This window comes from Poecilia formosa, unplaced genomic scaffold, assembly GCF_000485575.1.
Source record: "Poecilia formosa unplaced genomic scaffold, Poecilia_formosa-5.1.2 Scaffold1, whole genome shotgun sequence".
Lineage (NCBI taxonomy): Eukaryota > Metazoa > Chordata > Actinopteri > Cyprinodontiformes > Poeciliidae > Poecilia > Poecilia formosa.
The window spans coordinates 2,031,849-2,058,121 of record NW_006799940.1 but is presented as its reverse complement, the minus strand read 5'-3'; the positions used below and the strand labels follow the sequence as shown (position 1 = coordinate 2,058,121).

Here is a 26,273-nt window from a genome sequence, read left to right as displayed (position 1 = left end):
TCCTGACGGCTCCACTAGTAATCAACCCTGCGTTTCAGCAAGGAGCATCATCTCTGAGGACCAAAAATCCATACATAATTCATCACTTTAAAGATTTGTTGTTTTTGTGCCGTGGAGCCAGGAAACGTGTGGTATAAGCCTAGACACTAACAAGTGAGGATACAGCTGGAAGAACACTTTAACACTCCCTGTGAACCCAGAGAAGTTTAAGGACTCGGTAAAGGGACCCAAATACACAAACGAATAAGAGACAAAGAAATATTGTTCAACTAAAGCAGAATGCACCAAGTTCATCCTCTGTCAGATTAATATCCCCTGTGTCCTCAAAGGATTGTGCACAAATGAACCAGTCAAACAGACTTTACATTATATTCGCTACATTAAACCCTTTTGCACTACCCTACATCATGCTTCTTCAACCTGTGAGTGAGCCTCTGCATCTGAAATTCACATTTACGGTTCAGGCAGAGATGGAGCTGCCGGTTGCCATACTGTACATGATTACAAATGATTAGCAATGATCAATAATGGGGCTTTGCTGATGTGCATGCAGAGAATCATCTTGACTGAACATGAAGTGATAGTGGAAGTGGCCAGTGTTTCCCTTGTGATTGCTGAAATAGAGAACAGGGAAATACCTAATTCCAGGGTTACTGACAACCACAAACTCCAGCTCTGTTCGTTTTCTCAAAACAAGGGGGCATTTTACCTGGAAAAGCAATTTTACGCCTAAAATTGAACAGAAATGGGAAGCATGTGAATGGGTAAAATACCAGTATGTCTGGTAGCAAATGAAGCTAAAACAACAGAGCAATAGAAACCCAAAGTTCATCCTGAAACACAGGAGAAGGTAGACAAGAATTTATTGATTAATTAAAAGAACCCACATGACAAATCTAAACTTATCAGGAGTCTAATAACCTTTTAAATCCGTTTGGTGATGGGATTATATGGTTCAGACCCGATAGCTTTCATATTTATTTTGGTTAGTCACGTTAATCTGAAGTCTACCACAAAATAAAAGCGCCATAGTTTATACCCATTACTTCTGACTTTGCCTTTCAACAATTTAAAAACACTGAACACCAACAGAATGACTACAGCAGGGGTCACCAACTCCAGTCCTCCAGGGCTACCATCCTGCAACTTTTAGATTCACCTCTGCTCCAAAATGTCTGAATTCCCTCACCAGCATTCATTCCTCTCTGCAATAGGCTGGAAACGAGCAGTTTATTTGATCCAGGTGCGTCTGAGCAGAGACGCATCTAAAAGTTACAGGATGGTAGCCCTCGAGGACTGGAGGTGGTGACCCCTGGACTACAGTCATGGTGCTGAATGAGAAACACAGCACACTCCTCCCAATGCCCAAATCTGGATAACCGTTTTGGTCTAATAGCAGAACAAAACGTTATTTCACATCATTTGAGATAATGTCATAAGACAAATTGCCATTTTGCTGTTTTTGTAATTACTTTCCCATTAGAGATTGGCTTTTGTCAGGCTTTGTGCACAGACATTAAATAGCTTCCCAAACAGCCATTGATTAACTTATAACACATCTGTATGTCCAGGATCCTACAAAAAGCAGCATGTGATAATGCCAGTGTTACGTCTGTCTGCTTTTCATCAGAAAATATTAAAGAAATGGTTGGATTTATGAATTGTAGTAGAGCTGTTATGATTAGTGAGTCAAGTTCAGGATTTACAATAAAATCTATTGTGTAATAAGCTTAGTAATCCATACTGTGATCCATTATATGAATGGAGTTTATGCGTTAGTGTCTCTTAGCTGCTACAGAACCAGATTATTTGCCATTTTCTCATCCTACTTTGCAATAAAAGTACATAATGCCAGTAGAATCAAGTTATTTGCATAAGCAAACCTTGAGTACAGCTGCATCAAAGCACACAAAACACTAAAGAAAAGTTGGTCACTCTTTTCTTTAACACATCTGAAACATAGAAATTTGTCTTAAAACTGTTCAATTGTTAAGTTTGAAGAAAAATCTCTCCCACAAAATAAACAGCTTATATCTTTTGCATCCTGATCAATGTTGCAATGTCAAGAAGCGTCGCACCATCTTTTTTCATTTTCATTTATAAATTTTAAACGACTCTGAGGCTCCTGCTGAAATATTTCCAGGCACTTGATTCAGTTATGAACTTAACTAAGCAGAAAAGGAAAACGCTTTTACGTTGATCACATGTCAGCATTGGTTGCTCAGTAGGTACACCCACTACTGTTTAATGGACTTAGTACCAGACACTCCTGACTCCAGGTGGGAAACTCATTTGCTATGGAAATAAAAAGCTGCACTCAGCTGAAAAAAAAAAACTCAAGTCTTCTCTATTTCCTTTTAGAAAAACAGATATTTTAAAGATGAAACTTGCCAATCTACTGCAAAAGAATTGAGAGACAAACAGTTTTCAAAACTTTCTGCTTGGCCATTGCTTGCAAGAGGAGATAAGTGTTGTGGAATGACAGAAAATTGCATTTTGTAAAGTCTTCACATCGCTGGAAAAAACAGGATGTTGAAAGAATCACGGTCCTAATGTACTACTGCTTCAAATAAAATCCAAAACAGCCTATTTTAAACAGGTTATAGCAGGACTTTAATAAAAATCGTTCAATACATGGAAAGTTTCAGGTGTCCATCTTCATGAACTGACAATCTGTAAAGCTCTCAATTTAAAATCAAGGGGGTGAAAAAATAAGAAAATTATTCTTAGGAGTACAAACTTTGGACTGCAAACTTTTCACTTAGGTGATTTTTTTTTTCTAACATTTCCCATTCTTTAATTAAATAAAGCCTCACTAAAACTAAAAGATCTACATTACGAGTCACCTTTGATCAGCGGAGGTCTGTCGGCTCTCTACTTTTGTTCCCAGCCATTTACCAACTGATGGATATTGATTACTGGCTTTCAGGGATTTTTGTCTTAGTCTCACCATCTGAATCCCAGCATCACTTCAACCTTATTTAATATTAACAGCAGCAAACCTATGTCCATCTGATAATCCATTTCAGTAAAAGTAGAACTGAAAGGGGACTTAGATTTTTTAAGGATCTTTCAACTTCAAGTCACATTTTCATTGGAAGTCCTTCATTGGATTAATTCTTTGCAAACTTCAAGAAAAGTCAAAGGACCTATTTATTGGAGTTAGAAAAGATAAAGAAGAAGAAAAATATGCAAGTAACTTCCCTCCTGCAAAATAGCAGCGCATTTAGTATAAAGACCTACAGGAAACGTGCATTGGACAAGAGCTAAAGACATTGAAAGTCTTTCCTTACGGAGGAGCAACAGTAGGTGAGCTTGAAGCCTAAAATCATGAAGACATTTTCAAGAATAATTAAGGTTCATAGACCTGAACAGCATTATGCCGTACTGTAATACATCAGACTGACAGGCCAGGAAACTTTGATGAATGACATAATGTCAGCAACTTAGTAGGCTCTATTGATAGAGGAGAAAAGGAGGCAGAGATTCATAAAATCCATACTTATCTGAAATACGTTAAGAGCTCCTCCATCATCACTTCTCAGAATGTGTGGGTATGCAAGGTAAAGAAAACGGCCCCTGGTGCCCATTATCCTGACACATTTATCTGAACTACAGCCTTATTTTTTATTCTTGTCAGTTATTTTTGTTTGGGTTGAGATGATATCCAAGACCTTCTGCTAGTCTATCATAGTGTTGTTTGGCAAAAATAGCTCTACACAACTTCAGCAAAACTACATTTCACAAAATGTAACATTAAAAAAATATATATATGACAGAAATAGAAAATAACTCAGACTAAAAAAAAAACTTTGTAATAAAACACTTTACAAAACCCAGAAGAAAAGCAGGATTTGTAACAAATTTAAAATTAAAATTAAAGACCTCTTAAGTGGCAGGAAAAATGTTGTAAGAGTACAACCTCACAGTTTTACAAAAGCAGGGCAATATAAGAATGATGCTACAAAGAAGAAAGTTTGAAATAAGGCAAACACATAAAAAAAATTAACCAGAAAAGACTTCACATTTTTTGGACAGAAAAACAATACTATAAAGCAAAATAGCAGGAAACAGCACAAAAAAAGATTACCTAAAACTGACAATAAAAACTAAAAATTTCAAGAAACTACAACGCAAAGAGAGCAAAGAAATGATTTTTTCTTTTTCTAGGGCACATCTCATTTTAAGTTTGAAGCATAAGGAACAAAAAAGCATATTGGCTCAAAGCACATTTTTGTTCGACTATAACCTGGTCAAAGCACAAAATCTAAAATAGGTTGAGAATCTGGAGTCAGACCTGAACATTTATCTTTGAGGACTTAACTGAACCTGGGCTTTTTTGGAATGAAAAATGTACAAAAGTGACAATTTCTAGCTTTAAATACATTCCCCAAAAGATTGCAGTTGCACCAAAAAGGGGTGCCTGCAAAACGCCTGCAAAAATATTCTACTTTGTGCTGGTATATAGTAGAAAATCCTAATGAAAAACATTCAGGTTTGCACTTGTAGCCAAGTCAAATGTTAAAAAAAAAATCTATATACATTTTATACCACCAACAAAATTGAGTTGTAAGGGCTGCAGTCCCATTTTACACAGACATTATGGCACCAAAAATAAGTAGGGAGCGTTTAAAATGGGCAGGTTGTCTTGTCCAATATATGTCTAAAGTAATGAAAGTCACCTATTTCCTAGAACCCACTCAGAATGTCAAGCAGATCCTTGAACTCCTGATTGCCAGCAGCTGATGGCACATCAGCTGCTCATGTCGGCTGACTCACTAATCGCACCGTCACTCTGCTGATCATATTACTCTGGTCTGAATGCACATTACAGTCATCTCTCCCCATCAACACAAACACATCTCTGTAATAGCCTTTTCTCTTTGCTGAGCAGGCCATTACAGAACCATATCCGGGTTAGGCTACATTAGTTCTACATTAATTTAAAATGTTTTGCACAGACATGCCCTTTTCTGCAGGTTTTGTTTTGCTAAAAACCTTTAAATTGTTTTTAAACACTCGCTGAGATGCAATGCACATTGCAGTCTTCATATGGAAAGACAGGAAACAGAAAAAAACAACAGCTAAATTGGCTTTGGTGATGGCAACAAGGGAATTGTCGCACTGCAATGCTGTCATCTGAACTAAAGAGCCACTACATAGTATTTACTTTTTGTCTATGATTTAACCCTGTCAGATCATTTCATTTATATGCCAATAACCAGAGAGGGAAAACACTTAAGTTGTATTGGATAAATCTTGCTGCCATTATAATTATAAAGTTATAATTTTTCATCTTTGCTTTAAAACTCACTCTTGAGAGCGGAAAGCCAAACAAACTTGCAAAGAAAATTACTTCATGTTTTGATGGCCATATTTTCAGACATGACTTCAGCCAACAGAAAGAACAGAAAGACAACAATGCAACTAATAAATAAGAAGCCCAAATTTAACTTACACTAAAGACAGTGTTGCTATGATGCAGCAGAGTAACGGAGGAAAAAGGAGATCTCATCCAACCAGATGATTTTTTTTGTGATTGAATAATTAATTGAAAGGAATGTGTTCAATATTGTGTGTAGTTCAGTCTGAGTTGATTAATTCACATTAAAACATTAGTTTCTTCTTCCAAATATGAAGGGAACAAACGTTAGCTGGGTCATTCCAGACATGCTGCAGAGGAGCAACGTGCTTTAAGGTGATTGAAGACGGGAAATGTGCAAAAATGATTGGTCTGCTCAGGTAAAACGATCTCCACTGCTCTGAAATGGAAACAAAAGCGTCTTGGAGGAAACTGCACTTCAAATGGACCGAAGAAGAACCAAAATAGCCAACAATGAGGGCCGTAAAGACAAACTGTTACCTTTTATGGAAATGATGAGTGGAAGAGTAATCTTTGTGCATGCTACAGCAAATGTTTCTCATACTATGGTGTCTGATATTTCTCTCATGCTAGGAATAATGCATTGTTTTGAACAAAATAGCTAAAGAGACGATGTTATGACATAAAATGCCCTTTAAATGGTGGTGTCAATAAGATAATGAACCCAGTCACACCAGTAAATGAGCCTCAGCATGCTGTTCCTAAAGGGAAACCCAAGAAATATAGAAACATTGTGGAATGCAGTCCAATCACCTCTGCAGGAATACCCATCTATATGTGCCAGACAGTAGTTACACAACTAGTGTGGTGGTTCAATGGGAAGCGAATCTTCACACATTTTTCTTTTTCTTTTTTTGCTTTACAGAGTCATTTGAATCCATTTTAATTATGCAACACTGGAACAAAACATGCAGTGTTCCCAGTGTGTTTATTCGTATAGAAAATTACATCTATTTCAAGAATCTGGAGCTCCACTCATAATTTAAACTCCTAATTTGAAAATAGATATTTTCTACTATTCTCATGCATTTCTTTTCAGCCTTCAAAAAAAGGCTCAAAAGAAGTTCAGCATACCAATTCTACACGAAATAGCAGCAAAATGAAACCATTAAACATGTGACCTTCTGCTGCACAGTTAAAGAAGGCAGGCCCCAATTAGAATTCAAGTGTTTATCTACCAATGGAGTACAAGAGAAAACAAGGCAGTGGGTGCAGAATGTGTTACAGACTGAAACAGAGATGGTGCAAGATGCTTAAAAAGTAATTGGGTGCGAGCTCACAGTCAAGGGAAAGCACTGTTCAGCTTTCAGTGATAAGCCAACTACAATCTACATTTGCTATTGTATTTTAGATTATATTTAAATAAATGCAGCTGGGAGAGTGGTCAGTTACCTTCACCATCTTTCACACAAAGTCACTATTGAGTAATGTTATTTCTGCATGTAAACTATTATTTTGTTCACTAGAAACTGTTTTTAAATAATTTTTTCACAGATTTTATAATTAAGAAAAAAAACTGCTTTGTAAGCCTTTCCAGGTTAATGCAGGTCAACATTAGAAGCTGGGTTAGCCTAAAACAATTACTAAAACAGAAAATGACATGAGCACTGTGTGATGAAGACTTAGCAGTAAAGGAATTTGTTATTCTAATGCCTAATAGATAATATTGCAACAGTTTCATCAGCAAGTAATATACTACAATAACTTTATGACTATTTTTCAGAGATGCTACTTTTGCAGAAGCTAACTAAAAACTGTCTTGATTTGGTTTCAGCTGTTCAAAGCAGTGATTCTAAAAACCTCTTTTTCTTAAGTCTCATGTTGATAAAAGTCTAATACTCTTTCAGCTACTACTCTCAACTCACACATAATTCATGTCTTTAATTATTGCTCTTTAGTGAGCGAGACTTTAGCTCATAATGAAACATTTACGTTTTCTTAAGCTGCTGTAAGAATAAAGAGAAATGTAATATTCCCACTTTTTCCTCATGTGTTTTGAGAGAACTGAATGCAACATTGAAGTCCCCTTTTCCTTCAACTTCAGTAACAAGATGCAGTGTCACATCCATCTCATAACGCCGCCACATTTGAGACTCGTTACAGGATTTCCCACTCCCACTGAAGCTGTAGGTTGACAAGCTGCATCTGCAGGAAATTTCTCAGCCTTGCCCCGCTTTCATTGCCTTTTGTTCAGGGGTCCTCTATAGCTGTGAAGAAGTTACAAACAGCAGCCACTGTGTTTTATAATAAGACGCCCCACTTTGCTAAAGCGTGTGGCATTTTATAGGTACCTTTCATTACTGATCATGCATTTTTCATCTTTTTGAATTAAGCAGTCTCCCTGTTAGACTGGTCAAACCTAAGATGAAACTGGAGAGTTTTAACCCCAATAGCATCTGAGTTTCCAAGTGGAGCTCAGTCATAGGATGGCCTACTTCTCTTTTTGCGAAAGTATTACATCTGTCAACACTCAATTTACACTGTACAATATGCAGTTTATTGTGAAGAGTGAGGGAGAAGAGAGCACTGCAAAAAAAAAAAAAAGATGAGCTGGAACCCAAATGAGGACATAAACTCAAACACTGAATTAACTTAGCTTTGCTGAAGAATAAAAATATCAAAAAGACTTTGCAATACTAAGACCTAAATAATGAATCATTTCATTGACAAATGTAGCCTGCTCCAATTCTGTTCAGGGAGCTTGGAACAGATTTCGAAAGAATAAAGAGACTTGTCTAACAAGACGTCGACACTGGCCAGGGGAGTCAAATATTTCATCAGTGACATTTAAAAATTTAAATACATACAAGTTTTCTAAATAATCTAGGTCAAATCAGATACTTATTATTGAAAGGTTAGTTCACTAAACTGAAAGCTATTAAATGGACTAGTACAGATACCCAGGGCAACCAATTTGAGTTGAAGTATTTCTGTGAAACCCTCAGAGTTTGAGATGATTACCAAGCAAACAACATCGTAAAGACCAAGGAATACAGCAGAAAGGTCAGGGGAAAAGGTTGTGAAGAAGCTCAAAGCAGGGTTATGCTGTAAAACAATGTCCAAAGCTTTGGACATCTTGGGCAGCACTGTTCAGCTGTCAGTTTGTTTGATAATGTACAGTATGGGACATGAAGATTTGAGAGAGTATGCGAGAACTGCAAATATACCCAGACATCCCCGTCCTCCTAAAGCGACAGGCTGGACAAGAGCTTTAATCAGAGAAACAGTTGCAGAGATCCACAGCCCAGCTGGAAGAATCTATTGAAAACTATCCGCCGTGTACTCCACAAATCCGGTCTTTTGGTAGGTGTGGAAAGAAGAAACCCAGTCGTACGAGAATAAAGTCATATTATTATGAGAATAAAGTTGGAACAACACAAGTAGGGCTGTAACGTTTCCTCAAATGATTCGAGTATCTCAATTATTAAAATTCCTTGAGGCAAATTATCCATCTCAAAGCTTCGTTAAATTATGTTTTATTATCTAACGCACCATGTTTTCTGACCGGGTGATTATTTGTGTTGCGCAACACTCTCTGACTTCCACCTACAAGTTGTTGACAAATGTTAGTGTTAGCAGCATAAAGTCTGATTTTCAAGTTCAGTCCAGTCGTTCACCTGGACACAAAAGTTATGAATGACTGGGTAAAGTAAGAGTTCATCTATTACATTGACTGATGAATACATAAACTAAATCTGACGTATTAGGTACTCTTTTCAAATAAAAATGTTAATACATTTTTTATTTACAAGTCATAATATTTTGAGCATAAAGTCATAACAAGAAGTTCTAATATTACTTAAAAGAAGACTGCATGTATTTAAACTTGCTAGATTAATAATCTCCTGGGTGTAGTTAGACATGTTTAGCTTTGACAACTGTTTGACATTTTGAGGTTTTATGCCAGAAAGGTGAACCAAAGGGAAATGCATGTACAATAATCGGTCAGGAGGTAGTGAAAGCAAGAGCAGTGTCAATGGATTTCTATGGGTTATAAGTACAGAGACGAGAAGGCATGCAGCCACTGATTGATCGGTGCAGACAGAGTGAGAGACAGCATATTGAGAGGAGACACTAATGTAAAAACAATGTGTAGTCTTATTTCTGGGTCATCCATCAGATAAATGTGGACTGTCTTTTTCATCTATGTTTTTTGCAAGTCCATCCGAGTTCTCTAATGGACTCTGGGCTCCATGAAGAGCATGCTTGACAAAAGTTCACATTCATTAATCATTACCTGCCACTTGGCGCTGCAACCTCTACCACCTCGGTTCATATCGCCACATCCAACTCTCTCAGACTGAAAAACCCATTATTCCTCAGCAAAGTCCTCTGTACAGCATTTTTGTTCATCTCTACAGGCATAAAGCCTCATGCATTTGTATTATTCTACCTTAGGTGACTATTTATGATGGACCTGAAATACTGCAAAAAGATTAGCTAGCTGAATATTAATGTCAAACAAGAGATTGTATATAATTACATTTCAATGCAGAGAAACTCCTATGAAATCTACTTCTATTCACTTTTTTAAAATTATCACAGCAACGGATATTTGCTCATTTCTGATGGCACCAAGCTGATGTAAAACCTGAGTCAACTCTGAGCACATCCTTTTCCTGTATATAAACATTTACTGGGTACTGTGCATGTCTGAGACCCAAGCCAACAGAAAGCATAAACAGGCTTATCAGTATTACCTCACCATTTATTTTTTACGGGTCATTTGGAACCAGTTCACGCTGGTTGCAATTTAAGACAAAACCCCAGCTTCTTTTCAATCTTATAGTCTAGATTTCTTTGGGGAAATAGCCTGGAAACTTAATCTCTCCATAGTTAAAAAATAAAATTGATAAATGAAGAATGATTAGCAGTTTTCGTTCAAACTTCACCCAAAAATTCATTGTAGATAATAAAACTATGAGGGTAAAAAAATAACTCCAGAAAAATACCCTTAGGAGGCAAAATAAAGTAATAGATTTGTTTTTGACAACTCTGCAGTAATAAGAGACAGCTTTGAAAATAATGTACAGTTTCATTAGTTTTGCTTTGTAAGCAGCTAAGAAAAAAAACTGTAAAATTCATCAGGCAGGTGTGAGCAGATGAGGGTGAAGCAGCTCTGTGCAGCATTAGCACAATAATGACTGCAGGTGTATTTATTCACAGCTCAGCTCAAACAGCAATCAAAATATTAACACCTTTTCCAATGTATTCAATTTAACTCTGTAGAACTCTCTGCCATCTCCCTTTCTAATGCCCAGTTTCTCCCTAATTCATCCTGAATGCGGGGAGGACATGTATGTGCATGTTCATTGTGCATTCGGGGCCCTTTGATGTGCCATCCTTTGTAATTTCTGCCAAATTCGACAAGCGAGTAAGGAGGTTGTACTACGTCTCATTACAGTCCAGAAAACGGCTGCGTCATTGTTCTGCCAACAAAACAATATGTTAATCCGGTTAAGGCGTGAATATCTGGGAGATTAATTAGGGATAAAACGATTTTCTCAGAGGGACGAAACAAAAAAATATATAAGAAAGACGACTACTGTGTAAACAACAAAGAATTGTGGTGCCACAGACCCCAGATAAACAAAATGCTCACTTATCCCGTGCAGTTGAGACGTTCATTATTTGCAGTTAGTCACCATCTGCATAAATTCACATGCAGAACACAGTCATAAAAGCAAACCCTGCAACACCCACACGGAAGAGGCTGTAATCCAACACACAATAAAAAGGTTCAAAAACATTTTCTTTTGTGCGTTTTCCTTTTTATAGCTTCTAATTAAAATTTTGTGTTGCTGGGATTCTGGCCACTGATCTGTGTTTGTCATCAACAATACCTTTGTGCGTGTTGCTTTCCAAATCCCTGGCAGCAAATGGCAAAGCTCATTTGCAACTTGAATAAACTGAAACTAAATATAGTAGCTTTTTAAAAGTCAATATGACATTTTTCAGTGAGATGGGAAATGGTGCTCTTTGATACTGCTTCAAAACTGGTGTATTATTTTTGACATAAAAAACTTGATGATGCCCGATGTAAATAAAAGACGACATTCTGAGCAGCTATGAAAGCAGTGAAACTACTAACGCTTAATTTTTGTCACATGTAAATAATCTGACAGCTGGAGTTGCTGTACAAACAGCTTGATGGAAAACAAAACTTAACATTAAAATTTGAAGCATTTAGCATGCAAAAAGATGACACCCACCGCTGATCAGGAAAGCTAAACAGCTTCATCTCGTCAAGCCACCACAGTTTATCCATCATCAGGAACTATAAAAGTTCCTCTGTGTGAAAATCTACATTCCTTTTCTCTTTCTACAATGCCTACACCAAACAAATCATCAAATGTGCTGAAGTCGAGCACAGAATCCTATCTGATCTAGATGCAAGCCATGCTAAAATAGTTTGACATTCTCAACGTCTTGCATTTAATGTTGTGGCTGTGTCAGAGTCGTGTTCCTGGTTTTAGATTCTATGTATTTTATCATTTATCAAATTATTCTCTCTATCAGATGAAGAAAATGTCATGCACATTTGACAAAAATTGCTAAACTTTGATGCTGAAGTCGAGCCTTCAAAAGAAAATCAGTGGTTGATGATTTAGTTAAAGGATTACTGGACAATAAATTGTCCCATAAATTATTGCAATAAGCAATATTGTCACCTTGACCATTTAAGTAAAATAGTGATAATGGTATAATAATGCAAGAGCCCTGTCATCAAAGATCAAGCTATAATAAAAGCTGGAACTGGAAAACATTTTTAAAATAAAAAATAGAAATAAATGCAACCAAAACCATAAATATAATTGATTATAAACAAATTTGCCCTTTAAAAAATCTCTTTAGGCCCAGACAGGTAAAACAAAACTACCAGTTAGGATTTTAATTGATCATGCATTTGATTTATTGTTTATTGCAACAGACGCATGTGTTACACTTCTTGAACACGTCAGATTTAAATTAGGATACTACTGCAGAACTTGCCGTATTGTTAGCCATCTGATCTCACAGGCCTGAAAAGATTCAGGCCATCTGCCAAAATCTCATGAAGAGGTTCCTGCAGCTGCCGTTAGGGTGGACTTCTACCATTTATGCATGCTTTTTAACAATAATATTCAGTTTTATGCTTTCCACACATTGTATTAGTAAGAAAGATTATTCCTTCCATATACAATTATGTGAAACCTTAACATTTAAAGCTTTTATCGACGCTTCACACCCTGCTTAGTCTGCAGAAGTACAGCTAGTGTCCAGTCTAAATTTTCAAAACATCTGCTTTGAATGCTTTTACCGTACATGTCATTCTCAAAAACAACCAAAAGGATTCACAGATGCACTGACAAACCCACTACACACACACACACACACACTCAAAAGAACCTCTGCAGGCTGGTTGCAATCTCAAGCCAGCACAGACAGAAGCAAGGCCAGGTAGGGTTCCTCAGACACCTGCTGTCCGACACAACCAGAGCATGACAAACACATTGATGCCTCAATAGATTCGCAAAACCAACTCGGTCTTCCCCGTCACTTTGGAGTAAACAAGAGAATAAGCTTACAAGGAATTCAGAGAGCATTTCGGATCAAATCCATTCAAGTGCATCTAGTTGTAAAGTTGTCTGTTTCTCTTTGCCAGCTCAGACGTAGACCAACAATGGCATGCTTAAATGCCTAGAACTAGCCAATTAGTGGTAGATCAAAAGCAAACTAGGTTTCATCTTTAATCAAAGACGGCATAAGAATTAACCGATTACATTTTGATTTACTGGAAATGTAAAATTATTGCTTTTGATCAGAGTCAGAAATTTCTGTGAATTAAATTCTTGGTTCACATCAGAACTAAGCGAACCTGAAAACTGAAGGATTGCTGCAGGGTGTGTACTCTGAGGAGGATTAGGTTGGATTAGACCTGATGGAAACAGGAACTCAGTAGGGACTCAGGATGTCATTATTTCTGCAGGCCCAGGGAATGCACTCTCTCCAAGGCAAGGACTGCTGCCACTTACTCGTTGCTGGCACCAGATTCTGCTACAAATAGTCAGCCACCCTGAATGGAGCATGCTGATGTACCAATATGAGAGTGAGAGAGAGATTTGCAGATCGTAGCAGTGAGGAGTCCATGACACAATCAGGATGCATTTTCTAAATGAAAAGGGAGAGTTTTTAAACCAAACATTTTTTTTGTCAATAAGGACAAATTTAAAAGAATAAAGAGATAACCTCACACTGAAATGTTTAGAGCAAAATGTTAAAAAAGACAATCCTGTTCAGCAAGAATCTAATATGCTTCACTTCTTAGAATAAAGCAGGCTTTGTGGTCAAAAGCAAATATTTTTATTGACATTTTTTCAATTTAACTAAACTTCATCTGTAAAAACTGTAAATACAACATGAGAAAAAGGTTGAAAGTGCCTTGTTTTGCAAAATTGGTTACAAATGATCACAAGGATCTTATGAAATTAAGGTATCAGACAGGAGTAGAAAGTCACAAAAAAACACAAAATAAAAAGTCATAAAATAAAAGGGGAATAACCAGGACAAAAGGTATATTGAAGAAAAATTTAGTTTCTTCAAAATTGATGGAAAGACTGATCTAGTCAACTCGGAAGGACGTAGAGAACACACCAACCTCAAATTAGGGCTATTTGACTGGTTGGAGCATGTGGAGTGTTCCCTGGAGGACAAACAAACATGGAGTCTCTTAAATGTGACATGCAGCCAATCAGAAAGTAAGGTGATTGGCATGTAAAACATAAAACTGCTGTGGAATACCAGAAAGTCCAGTGGATGTCTTTTTCCTTTTTTGATGTTTAAGTAGTCGGACTACTGAAACTAAAAACCCGCAGTGAAACATAGCGGCGACAATAATGCTCTGGGTTTTGCATTTCTACACCTATGCAACCGGATTGATGCAGTTTATTCCATTTGAGAAAACTTTCTTTTGGTTATGTCTCAAAAACCAAAGTTTAAACTGTACTTTTTCCATTTTACCCAATAAAAAGCCTGGATTTTTGGACAGTTTTGGATGGGGAAATCTTCAAAAAGATGCCACTAAACAGCTTTGCCCAAAGTTAAATCAATGCAGCGAAGTAAAATTCTCAACTTCTGTCAAAATTCATCTGCAAATTTGCCTTCACCACGTTTCTCATTTGACTTGTTGACTTTAACTTCCACCACAGCTTTCCTTAAGAAGCTGCAGTGTGTCAACTTATTTCTGTCATTACGACAATTTCAAAAATCCAATTTAAAACGTTATCACTAGCGTGCTTGGATTACCCGTTATTTGAATCCAATTTCTCTTGGTAAAAAAAAAAAAAAAAAAAAACTCGCAAAGATATTCATTTCAGGAATACATTACCCAAATTGTGCTGATTCTCACAAAAACACAAGAAAAAAAGGAAAATGTAAAAGTGATGAGCAATCACCTCGTCATAGCGAAATTTGCGATTTCAGCTCCTCCTAATTAGCCTCTTCCCATCACCTTGATTTGATTAGGCTGCCATTTTCTACCTGCTCTGTTGCAAAGAGCTCTTCTCAGAAATCTGCAGCCAGCTGTGCTGTGAATACATGTGCTTATTCATCCACTAAGTGACAAGAAGGATGTGAACCTCAAACCAGCCATACATGCAGCGTTACCCATCAGCACTTCACACACACACATTCCTTTTCAGCTCAGTTTTCGCTTTGCACTGATCTTCACTTGAAGTATTTACAGTTTGAAAACTGAGTAAACATTTCTTTCACTTGTGTAAACTTGTTTTTAAAGATTTCAGTAAACAGACGTTATCTGGTGGTCAAAATAGGAGTTTACAGCTGAATTATTTGCTTGAACACAAAGTCGATCGCAGAGCTTTGCTGGGAATCGGTGAACCATGATTCATGTCCTTGTTCTCCAGTCAACAGCTTTGATATATGAAACTGCCTAATAAATATGCCATGGATTGCAGTTACAAGGCATGACTGGAATTTATGGTAGAGAAAAGAGGCTCAAACTCAAAAGGTCTAAAATAAATCAGGACTGAATTAACAAATCGTTTTCCAATTAATGTAAAGAGCGGCACTACATCAAACTGAAACGTGTTTAAAAGTGTGTAAATTGCTAACGGGATGAGCGTTCGCTAGACTAATTTGTGGAAAATTGATTGCTAATATTACAAATGTGTGGAAAATGTAATCTTTGTTATTCATCTGTCATTCGTACAAGAAAAAGGCAAGCTCAAAAATAACTTAGCAGCAACAAAAATGTATTAATCCTAACCTCCAGACAAAGATTATCGCTCTTGCATTTCAGACCGTGCATCATTTATATTTCATAAGTTTGACGTTTCAGCCGGTCTTACCATATAAAAAAAATAATGTTGGGGAAATAGGTTGTGAACTTCAGATTGATTATTTCAATTATGGACAGTTGAAACTAAAAATGTATACTTCTGAAGGTGAAGACATTAAATAAATCCAAGTCTCATTCTTTCATTATTGTTGAAGGACAAGTTGGTTTAATTTCAGACTGTAAAGTCTTTTTATTCAACGTATGTAAACTTTAGTTTCAGCTGTGAATCAGATTTAATTTATTTGATTTTGTCAGTGCAATTACAGTCAAATCTTATTTCATTTTTTTTTTTTAGATTTAGTCAATATATTCATCACGAGAAGGAAAACATTTCTTACAGTGACATCTTTATTATAAAGTTGGCTTTTCTTGTGAGGCTCACAGTGAGCGATTCAAGAGGATGATGGGCCACACAAAAGCTGGACTGGGTAATCGTAGTGTCAGGCCCTTGAAAGAAAGATTTGACAGTTGGCAGGTGGTACAATTTCTAAAACCAAAAGCACATCAGTGAAATCACTGAAGTTGTTTTGGCCTTTGGTTCTTTTCCAGATGGGGACGGCGACAACAGGCAAAGAGCTGCAATCAGTCAGGGAGTGCAGAAAGGGCAGTCCTCGTGGGAAAAGGGCGATAGCTGATCTCTGAGATAAACAAAGTCCACTTTTTGTTTATGTGCTTGAGATAAATCCAGCCGAATTTGTTCTTTCCTCACAAGTGACCTTTTTCACTCCTATGATGTTTGTTCTGCCAATATTTTCTCTCTCCCAAGTTGTCGGCTATTGATGGGTTTGGTGGAGAGTCTATTGATCAGATTTGAGAAAGACTATTGATTAGAAATGCATAATGTCACATTGTTATCAGCTGGTTTTTCTAAGAGGAGAAGATGCCACAGGGGAACTATTTGTTCTATGGGAAAATCGGTAAGAAGCTTAAAATTAAAGTCATTTTCACACTAGTTAAGGTGTGAAAAACCAAAATTACTGAGAACGAGTTAGAATGCATCAAATCTGCAAGTAAAATGCAGTTTCTGAATGACAAAAAAAGTGTGCACAATTTTATTTTAAGGAAATTTAAAAACAGACCATTCTTTAAAATCAGCATGACTGTGCATGTGTATGTTTGATTTCAGATGATTAGGGATGTCGATAATGGCATTAAACCTGACTAATCTCTGTTCTGTATGCATCAAGATGGCGATTGGATAAATTTAATCTCAGTGAAACGTCAGGTCTGTTTGACCAGGAAAGCTCATTTAGCAGCAGATAATTAGGACTGCTTTCGCATCACCTTAGAAATTTAAAGACTGCTCTAAACTTTTTCTCTAACCATGTCATGCTGCTTCCTCGACTTGCAGTCCTAAAAATATTTACTGTCTTCTTTCCAAACTTTTGGACCATATGAAGACTCCATCACGTCCTTTAAGCATTTTGTTGTCATTAAATAAATTTTACAGAAAAACAACTCAAAAACTAGTCAGAGGAAAATGTAAAACTGCTGTTTGAATACTCTTAAATACTGCAGATTCTTCAGCTATTAAGAGGTTTATCCTTTTACCTAAGCTTTCTCATATTGAAAAAAATATTGAAAATCTGGTAGATCAGTATTTGATACTACAAATCATTCAGAGTTAGCATATTAGGTGAAATTAGTATATCAGATTAGTTGCATTATTACTAAGTATTTATTAAAAACAGAACTTCCAATGATTTCTGGTAAATCTTAAGGATGGAGTGTTTCATGTTTACGGTCTTGGCCCCCATTTTATTTGTGCCTTATTCGATTCCATCATATCATTTTGTTTAGAGATATTGCTTAGATTATTAGCTTCACAGTAGATTTATCCCTTAAATTCTTTGAATCCTTATTATTTGTACAAATAAAGCACATCATTCAACATTTGTGGCCAACATTTAACTGGTGACTTATTGGTTTGGATGGATGAAGAAAAAGTTAGTAAACCTAAACCATGATTGCAATTTTGTTTACTTGCCTAAAAAAGAAAAAGAAACTTCATTGATCACCTGCAGCTAATTCAAAATGCAGCTGGTATTTCAAGGATATAGAGATGTACTCTATTTTGTTCTATGGACTCGATAAACTTGCTCAATAAGAAACTAAATGCTTTTATAAGTTTTTTCTATATAAAATCAAATTTTATTTTTCTTATCCAAAGTCACTTGTCATTTTATCTTAAAGGCTTCCTTCTTTGATAAAACAAAAGTCAGTTGGTTATACACACAGAAGCTGTTGAAATTTATCAAAACTTTGAATACTTCAGCGAAGGTCAGCATCCAAAGCCTGCAGCCCATTCAGAGTGGCCCAAAGAAAAATATGGGGAAGGTGTGTGTGCAAACAGGCTGATAAGTAAACAGGCTCTCAGTTCAACAGCTGCTATTGTCGCTGAAAAAAATCGCAAATAATAAAAATGAAGGCCCAATATGCCGGAAGTCACACACGCCTCTGCACGCACGCAGACAATAAGCTGCATACACAAATTCACTGCATCTCATTTTCTTTCCTTATGACATGTGCACACACAGATACACACACACAGGCCCAAGCAGTGTTTATGAGCAGATGCTGGCTGACAGGTTTGAATTCATGCAGGAAAAAATGCGAGTCAACACTCTTGGCTCTTGTCGACGGCACTAAATCTCCTCAACCCAATATAATCTCTGTGTATGTACGCTGACGGGGGAAAATGTGAATTTTGAGGTAAAATTTTTCACATTTACAATCATCTGCAGGCCATGTTCATGCAAGCAGCCTCTTGTAATGTAAATGAATACAGTAACGCAGAACTGGAACTAAGATGATACAATGAATTTGAAAAATTCTGCAATACAGCACTCCAAATGTCTGATGTCAGATAATCTTAGAGCTACAATAAAACTTGAGAGAGAGTAGGTACTGATTTTAAATTTAAGAATGCGCAAAAAAAAAAAATCAAATGTTCCTCACGTTTAGATGGAAAAAATACTTTATATATACTTTACACAAAAATCTATAAAGTGCATCAACCAAAGTGATTAAAAGAAGAGTTGGAAGAGTAGGAGGAGGAAATGGTGAAGTTGTTCACCTTTTCAACACCATCTGCATAGCAGATTAAATTGCTCTCTGTAGGAGAGAGAGGCTTCATTTCTCTGCCTAATTATTCCTGAAGCTCTGACCCAGAATCATCTCGCCTTTATTTAACCCTCAAACCACTAGAAACTGACTTCAGCTCAGTTAAACGTCAGAGAGTAAAACTGGGAGGTTTTTATAAACTTTTAGACAGTTAACCATCAGCACCAAGCCCTGATACATTACTGTGGATGTTTGATATTTTATGCAGAAATCCTAGACTGTTGTGCAGGACATACATATTTCATAAAAGCCCTACACTTTTTACGACTGTGACAGCCATTTAAATCATACAGTAACATGTTTTTGCACCCTAAGGTCATTATCATGAGCATAGAAATGCCAGCGCCTCTGTGGATTCCTGGGAGACATGCTGCTGAGAAGTGATGCACATTATGTCAGTATTATGTTCAGCAAATCAGCAAGAGCTAGCAAAATAAAAAAAGTTAATTTTTTTCAACTAGCTCACCAGTCATTTTAAGCAAGTTAACAAGTATACAAATGTTACAGTCCTAGCTAGTTAGCTAATACTAGTACTACACCAAATTCTCTGATTTCTGTACAACAAGTTGTGGGCAATTGTGTCAACTCAGCAAAAACTGGCAGCTGAAACTTTATATGTTGTTAGTATATAGAACTATATCCGGTGCTGCACTGTGGTTGTTAGTGACTATGTTTTTAGCCACTAAGGAGAGATGCGATAGAATGCGAGATGACAGTAAATCTCTCAATAGAGCATCTCCCTCACTTCTGAGATGATTGTTAAGCTCCTGCTCTCAGGTTTCCACCTTGAAATTTGTACCCAGAATATTCCGGTACATTCCTGCATGCATCCTTCCACAAATTATGTGAAGACTGTTGGTAGTGCGTCCCAAAAGACAGCTCCCACACCTCCAAACTTTACACTTAGTATCGTGTTTTGATCGTGATGTGCAGAGCCATTTCTCCTCTAAAAACAAAGACGACCTAAGTGTTTCACATTTCCTGCACCAAACTTTAAATGTGCTTTAGCATTTTCTTTAGTGCATTCTTTTATTGTTTAAGGGAATAATTCCACATTTTCAAAAGCTCATTAATTAAGAACTAGTCTGATAAATATTGGCAAATCTTGTGAAAACTGACAGGTTTTGACTGGTTTACAGTGAAAAGCTTCTTTCACTTCTTGATGAAGACTTTTTATAAACTGTCAGGACAGGATTGCCTCTTAAATTCATATAATTCAGACATTTCCTTTCTTTACTTTTTTGCAGCTTCTATTATCCATGTGTCTGATTTTTATTCTTTGTCATTCCACTCAATTACACAAAATATGGTTTATAGAGTCATTTACATTTCATCACTTACCGACACCTACTACATTTCATAAATACTTTTACCAGGAAAGCTGCTGCAAAACTATTTCTATTGCATGTTTTGAAGCAGAGAAAAGCAAGAGATCCCGATTGACAAGACGATCGACAAGAATATAGTGGTCTGTATTGAATGTTGCACTTGCATGTAGAGGAGGAAAAGAGAAACTGAAATTCTATTCTGGTCCATATTTTAGTCTATTTTAGTGAGCGCCGTGTCAGAGCTGTGGTTTTTCAGTGCAGAAATTTGCTGCTTACTCACAGCAGCCTTCCAGTCGTACTGCTAACATAGCATCCATCAGTCCATGCAAGTTTGAGCTTTTTGTCTCTTCGCTATTCCAACATCATTTTATTATTTCCTTTCTTGGTGTTTCAGCCTTGATCCTCACTTTCTCCGTCTACCTCTATCCCCTCCTGCACCAGAAACTCATTCATCAAAGCCGACAGTGGCTGTTGGTATCTTGTTATTCCTGCTGCCCCTCCAGCTTATTTTATTTGATGTAGATTTATAAACCCTGATAGACTGAATGCTGAAATAGTCCAGAAAATATAACTCATCTGGTTTATACAATTTCTTTTTCCCCACTTTCACCCTCACCATCATCCAACAAATGTCAAATATACGATTTTCAGGTCATGAAAATGGAAAACTGAGGTCAGAGACCCTTCTAGTACAGTTTTCATGATGTATATTTAGGTTTGCAACAGTAAAAGAAAAGAAAATTAAGACAAAGTAGAAAACTTTACAGTGATCCACAAACCCAGTGTTAGTCTATTATGTAAAATTAGAAAATGCATTGAAGTTTCTGGTGGTAACAGGACAAAATGTGAGGTTAAACAAAATATATATGCATAATCGCATGATAAAGATGACTTTGGACAATAATTGTGTCTAAAAAAAATCCAATCAAGGGAGAAAAACCAAGTTGCAATTTTATTTTTCAGTTAAATCCAATTCACTCAAGAAGAAACCCTCACTTTAAAAGTTTTCTCTTCCTCCCAAATCCTGGACGAGTTTTAGTATATTCATGAAGAAACTGATACATTTTAGATTCAACTTCCTCCTTTTTTTGCTCATGTTTAAGGCTTCCTGCTGTCAAGCACTCAAGCTGAGGCACAAAATGTGGCACAAAAATAAAGCAAACCTGCTAAAAAATAAAAATAGGGATTTCTTTTTCCTCCGAAGAACAAATTCCAATCTGTGACACTTCATCTTGTCAACTAGCAGTGCTGCCTTCGCTGCATTTTTTTCAGCGCTGGTAATACTTACACAAACTTGCTGAACAAGCTATAAATCTGACTTAATTTTATCTGCTTAAATTTAGAATCAACATAAAATGTAACTCTTACTAAAATTCATTCCACACACTACAGCTAAAACAAGTAGAAATGATTCACTAATTTGACCCCATCCTGTCACACAATCTAAACTGCAATCCAGTAGAATGTGTTTAAGATAGCAGGTTAATTCTCTAACCCTGTTGTAACAAACATTACCAATTTCTGCAGGGAAAACGGTACAAGTTAGATCTCTTATTTTTACAGTGAGTAAAAAGACCTCAGGGTCAAATAATAAACCGTCAAAAACAAATGCTGAATCTCAAGCTGTGTAACAATCTTCCGTAAGAGCAAAATTGGTATTGACATTGCAAAAAGGGACATTGTCCTAAAGCAACAGCATCCAGGAGGATTTTCTCCATCCTAAGAGTTAATGAGCCAGGCTCTCATCCACCACAACCAGAGGTGGATCATGTTTTATTTATCATCTAAACCTAAATCTATTGAAATAATTAATCACCTGACTCATAAATCTGCATGTGCAAATAGTGTTTTATGACTCAAGTTGATGTGAAGGCCACATGGGAATCAATGGGAGTCACTGTACTGCTTTCATTAGCAAAGAAAAACAAAAAAGGGTGATACTGACTTTAGAGGCTGATGAAACGCACATTACAGAACAGCAACACCGTGTTGTAGAGTTCAGGTCATCTTCTTCTTCACCCTTTTATGATATACATTTTGCTTACAAGGAATAATTATGTCTGAAAGCACACAGATTCAAGAAATGGATAACATTTAAAAAAAAGAAGATGTATAAATCATTTAAAGGGAATTCTGCTGTCTACTGGAAATGAACCAAAGAACATTAAACTGGAGAGCATTTAAAGGGTGTTTAGAGCAAAATATCACACTATAACTATGTTTCTAAAAACATTAAGAACATTTTTAAAAAATTAAATAAAAAAAATAGTAATAATAGTCACCCAGCCACTTTTTATTGCTTTCATGTCAGGAAAACAAGCCACTTCCAAAACCTCAAAATTATTGAGTCACAATCTGTGGGCACTGCCCCGTTACCTAGCAACACCCGCCATGCCACGTTACCTAGCAACCAAGTGAGCTGTTGGGAATGATAGCAGGCTAGATCATGGCATATTGTGCTTTTTAAATATCTTGTCAGTTCTCCAAAAGACAACAAGCTCCACAACTACTTCTTCCTCATTGAATGAACTCATGTAAACTCTTGTCTTTAACTCATATGAGTCACAGATTTTGTCATCTAACTTTTGTTTTGATAGAAATAGAAATATATACCAAAGTTTAGTGTTCTGTATGCAATGTTGCCACTATGACAACTTTTGCCTATATTCTGGTGATTTTTTTGCAGCATATTTTTACTTCAAATATGGACCCATCGTCTTCTGCAGATCCTAACAACTTATAAAGTTTTAAAATGTTTTCTTCGCTCCTACCTTTCTGAAAACGATCATATTGGGGTAGTCATCATCTGGGTCTATGGTGCTCATGGACCTCATGGACAGAAGTGGTCGAGCCTTTCTGACGACTTCATTTGGTTCCTCGGAGCCTTCATCAGATTCACTGGTCTCCACAGAGCTTGGCAGCTGCTGCTCCTCTTCCTCCTCCTCCTCCTGCTGCTGCTGCTGCTGCTGCTGAGGTGCTTCAGCCATCACCGCAGCGTCCCTTTTCGGATGTGTTAAGTTATCCTCTCTTCTTTATCAGCGACAGGCTTCTTTCTTTACGTCTTGTGCCCTTTCCTCAGTGTCTGCAGGGAGAGACAGATTAATTGGACCTTATAACTCACTGGTGGGCTCCATCAGTTTTTTTTTTTCTAGGGTTTGTCAGGAAGAACAGAATGGATGAAATGAACACATAAATTCTGCTTGTTTTCTCAGTTTAACTTCCTGCTTATGCAGCACATCGCATGGTGTTTAAGCGTTTTACAAATATTTTTGCTTATTCATTCATAAACCATATCACCTCCCACACCGTCACAGCATGACCGTCAAATCTCCACAATTTTAAATCAAAGCATTTATTTCTCATATTCAATTGCAATAATTTATGGGACTGATTTCAGATCTTGCTGGGATAACTGATGACGTGCTGAACCTGAATGTTGTTTTACCAACCGTATGCTTCCATCTCTCAGCAAAATGAACCCTTGATGAGTCTATATAAACTCATGACCTTTACTTTTTGTATGAAAATACTCCAAGCATCCTTTAACGGAGTTCTGAGCAAAAGGATGCAGTTTCTTCTATCCAAAAATATATAACTGCCAAAAATAGCCGACTTCTATCTCAGGTGGGACTTATTAAAAAAGCAGAAAAGAAAAACAAAAAAATGACAAAAGGATTTCATATTTATTAATTTTCTTCCCAAAGAAAAATAAAATTGTTCCTGAATCTTACATGCTTAACTGTGACCAAGTCTTATCCAACTTTATTTATAAAGCACTTTAAAACAACCACAACTGATACAAAGTGCTGTACATTAAAACACAACATAATAAAATTTTTTTTTTTTTAATTCCACTAAATCCACCAGAGATGAGTTGTTCTGCAGGTTTTTTTAATTAAATCATCTTCATCCTGAGACGGTTCAGTTCCCAGACTGAAGTTGGCAACTCACGCCTGAAAATCTAAAATAGTCCAAATGGAGCAACACTTTCTCCAATTTTAATTAACACAAGTCAGAGTGAAACTCTAAATTTCATCTAATGCCTGAAGAGTAAAAGTTATAAAATGTTAGAAGATAACTCAGTACTTTCTTTACTCTATCCTCATGCAACAATCTGCTGAATGCAACAGCGTTAGTCATTTTCAGCAACTTGAATTATTTCTGGCCATCTTCTCTCTGAGCACATGCAGCCATTTCACTTATCTTTATTTCTAGAGATTAAATGAGATCCAAATAGGATATTTGATTTTAACTTATCTTTAAAAATCAAGACAGATTTACAGCTACAACTCCAAACATCCTGCAAAGATGCTTGGAGAAGTGGTGAAGCGTTTTCTTCAGACAGGATAGGGAACCTGGTCGGAGTTGAATGAAGATGGATGGAGCTGAATACAGGAAAGAAACTGGAAAATAAAATCTTGAAACAAGGATGAAGACAAAAAAGGGCTACAAGAGTGGTTTAATCCCCCCCGAGTCTTGACCAGGGATCCTCAACTGCAGGTTTTATGCTTCTCTGCTGCAACACACCTGCTTGACTGCACTGAGGAGGTCATTCAGATTTGATTGAAGAGTGTTGAACCAGGGACACATCTAAAAGTTGCAGCACACTGACTGCCAAAGCCTGGATTTTAGGACTCCAGGTCGAGGCTTGAATCTAATTTAGACGGTTACAATATCTGAAATTAACATTCAAGGCTCTCCAGCACATTCTCCAAAACAACGAGTAAAAACTTGATGTGCAAATTTGGTAAAGAAATTGCAAAAACACTGCAGACGAATACAAACCAAAGGCACAGCATTGATTTGTAAAACGACTTTCTCCCCATTTCAAAAATGTCCACTACTCTGTTGCAATTGTGTTTCCAATAAACGCAATGATGTTCTACATTTGTTGCTGTGTAAACATTGTGACACTGGTATTTTTTGCACATACCATTAAAAGAAAAAACTTTTTTGCCTTGCCTGTGGAGTGAAACATTTTGTTGATCATACAAAAACTCAATCCAGAAACCAGTTAAACATCTTTCCACAGCAGGATTCAGAATTTTTCAATTTGATCTTTTTTAACACAACCAAACAAGATTTAATCCTATATTCCAGGCGTGGCATGTTCACCCTCTGTGCAATATGGACTGTCACTGACCTGGAACAGAACTGGCATCCAGCAACTACAAGCATCAAACCGAAACTCTGCTACAACTTTGGATACATAAGCGTGTAATAATCGGGATTTTTTTTTTAAGAAAATGTGGAACAAAGTGAGCTGCCATCATATAGAAAAGTTAACCTACATTTCAGTTTGTGCTGCACATTGTGCTTTCTTCAGTGTATGCAATTAGCCCTACAGTCAATATATAACTATAATTTGATGCTAAAAGGAAAGCTGCATGATTAATTTCACATTCCACTCAAAAGACATGCAGACAGCTGTCAGGAGGCTTTTTGACCAGTATAGAAAGATGACCGTATAGAACCATAAAAAGAGGATGAGGCTCCCCACAACAAAACTGTGTGGATCTGAGAAAATGATTGTGAAAAGCAGGTTTGCATTCATTAAATAGGTAAGTTAGCTGTTCATAACTGGGCAAATTTCAGCAGGTAACTCATGCAAGCTGATCCAATATGATTTGGGCCCAACGCCCAGCTGTGTGTGTGTTGTGCAGCTCAGACACACATTTAAGTCCACATCAGCTGGCACTTTAGATCAATGCTCTCATCAGCCAGCTGTTTGTTCCTCTGAAATTCTCAGAGAATACACACACACACACACACACACACACACACACACACACACACACACACACACACACACAGTGTGTCAGCAGCAGAGCTTCAGAGGGCTGCTTCCTGTGAGGAAAGGAAAATGTGGCGTTTGTTTGCAATTGCAAATTAGAGGGGGACTGAAATCATCTCAGAATTAATGGCTTCCAACCTGCTGTCGTTATTCCAAACATACCATCTGTTTGGTCGGCGCCGCAAACCTGCACCTCGCTATGACAACAAAATGCCTGAATTGTTTCCTTGTGATCAAGTTCGCACACTGATTGATCCGTCCTCCACCCAGGATTAGATGTAGGCTTGTTAAACTGGGATCAGTATC

At 36.9% G+C, this 26,273-nt stretch overlaps 1 protein-coding gene across 1 annotated transcript in view; it reads right to left on the bottom strand.

Annotated features, from left to right (window-relative positions):
* The window catches only part of LOC103131172 (regulator of G-protein signaling 6-like), a 65,443-nt gene extending 42,152 nt beyond the window's left edge, over positions 1 to 23,291 (bottom strand). The window contains exon 1 of the mRNA XM_007542785.2: positions 22,945 to 23,291. Coding sequence (XP_007542847.1) covers positions 22,945 to 23,160 — 216 coding nt within the window. The 5' untranslated portion in view covers positions 23,161 to 23,291. The remainder of the gene's footprint in view (positions 1 to 22,944) is intronic.
* Positions 23,292 to 26,273: the final 2,982 nt, after the last annotated feature.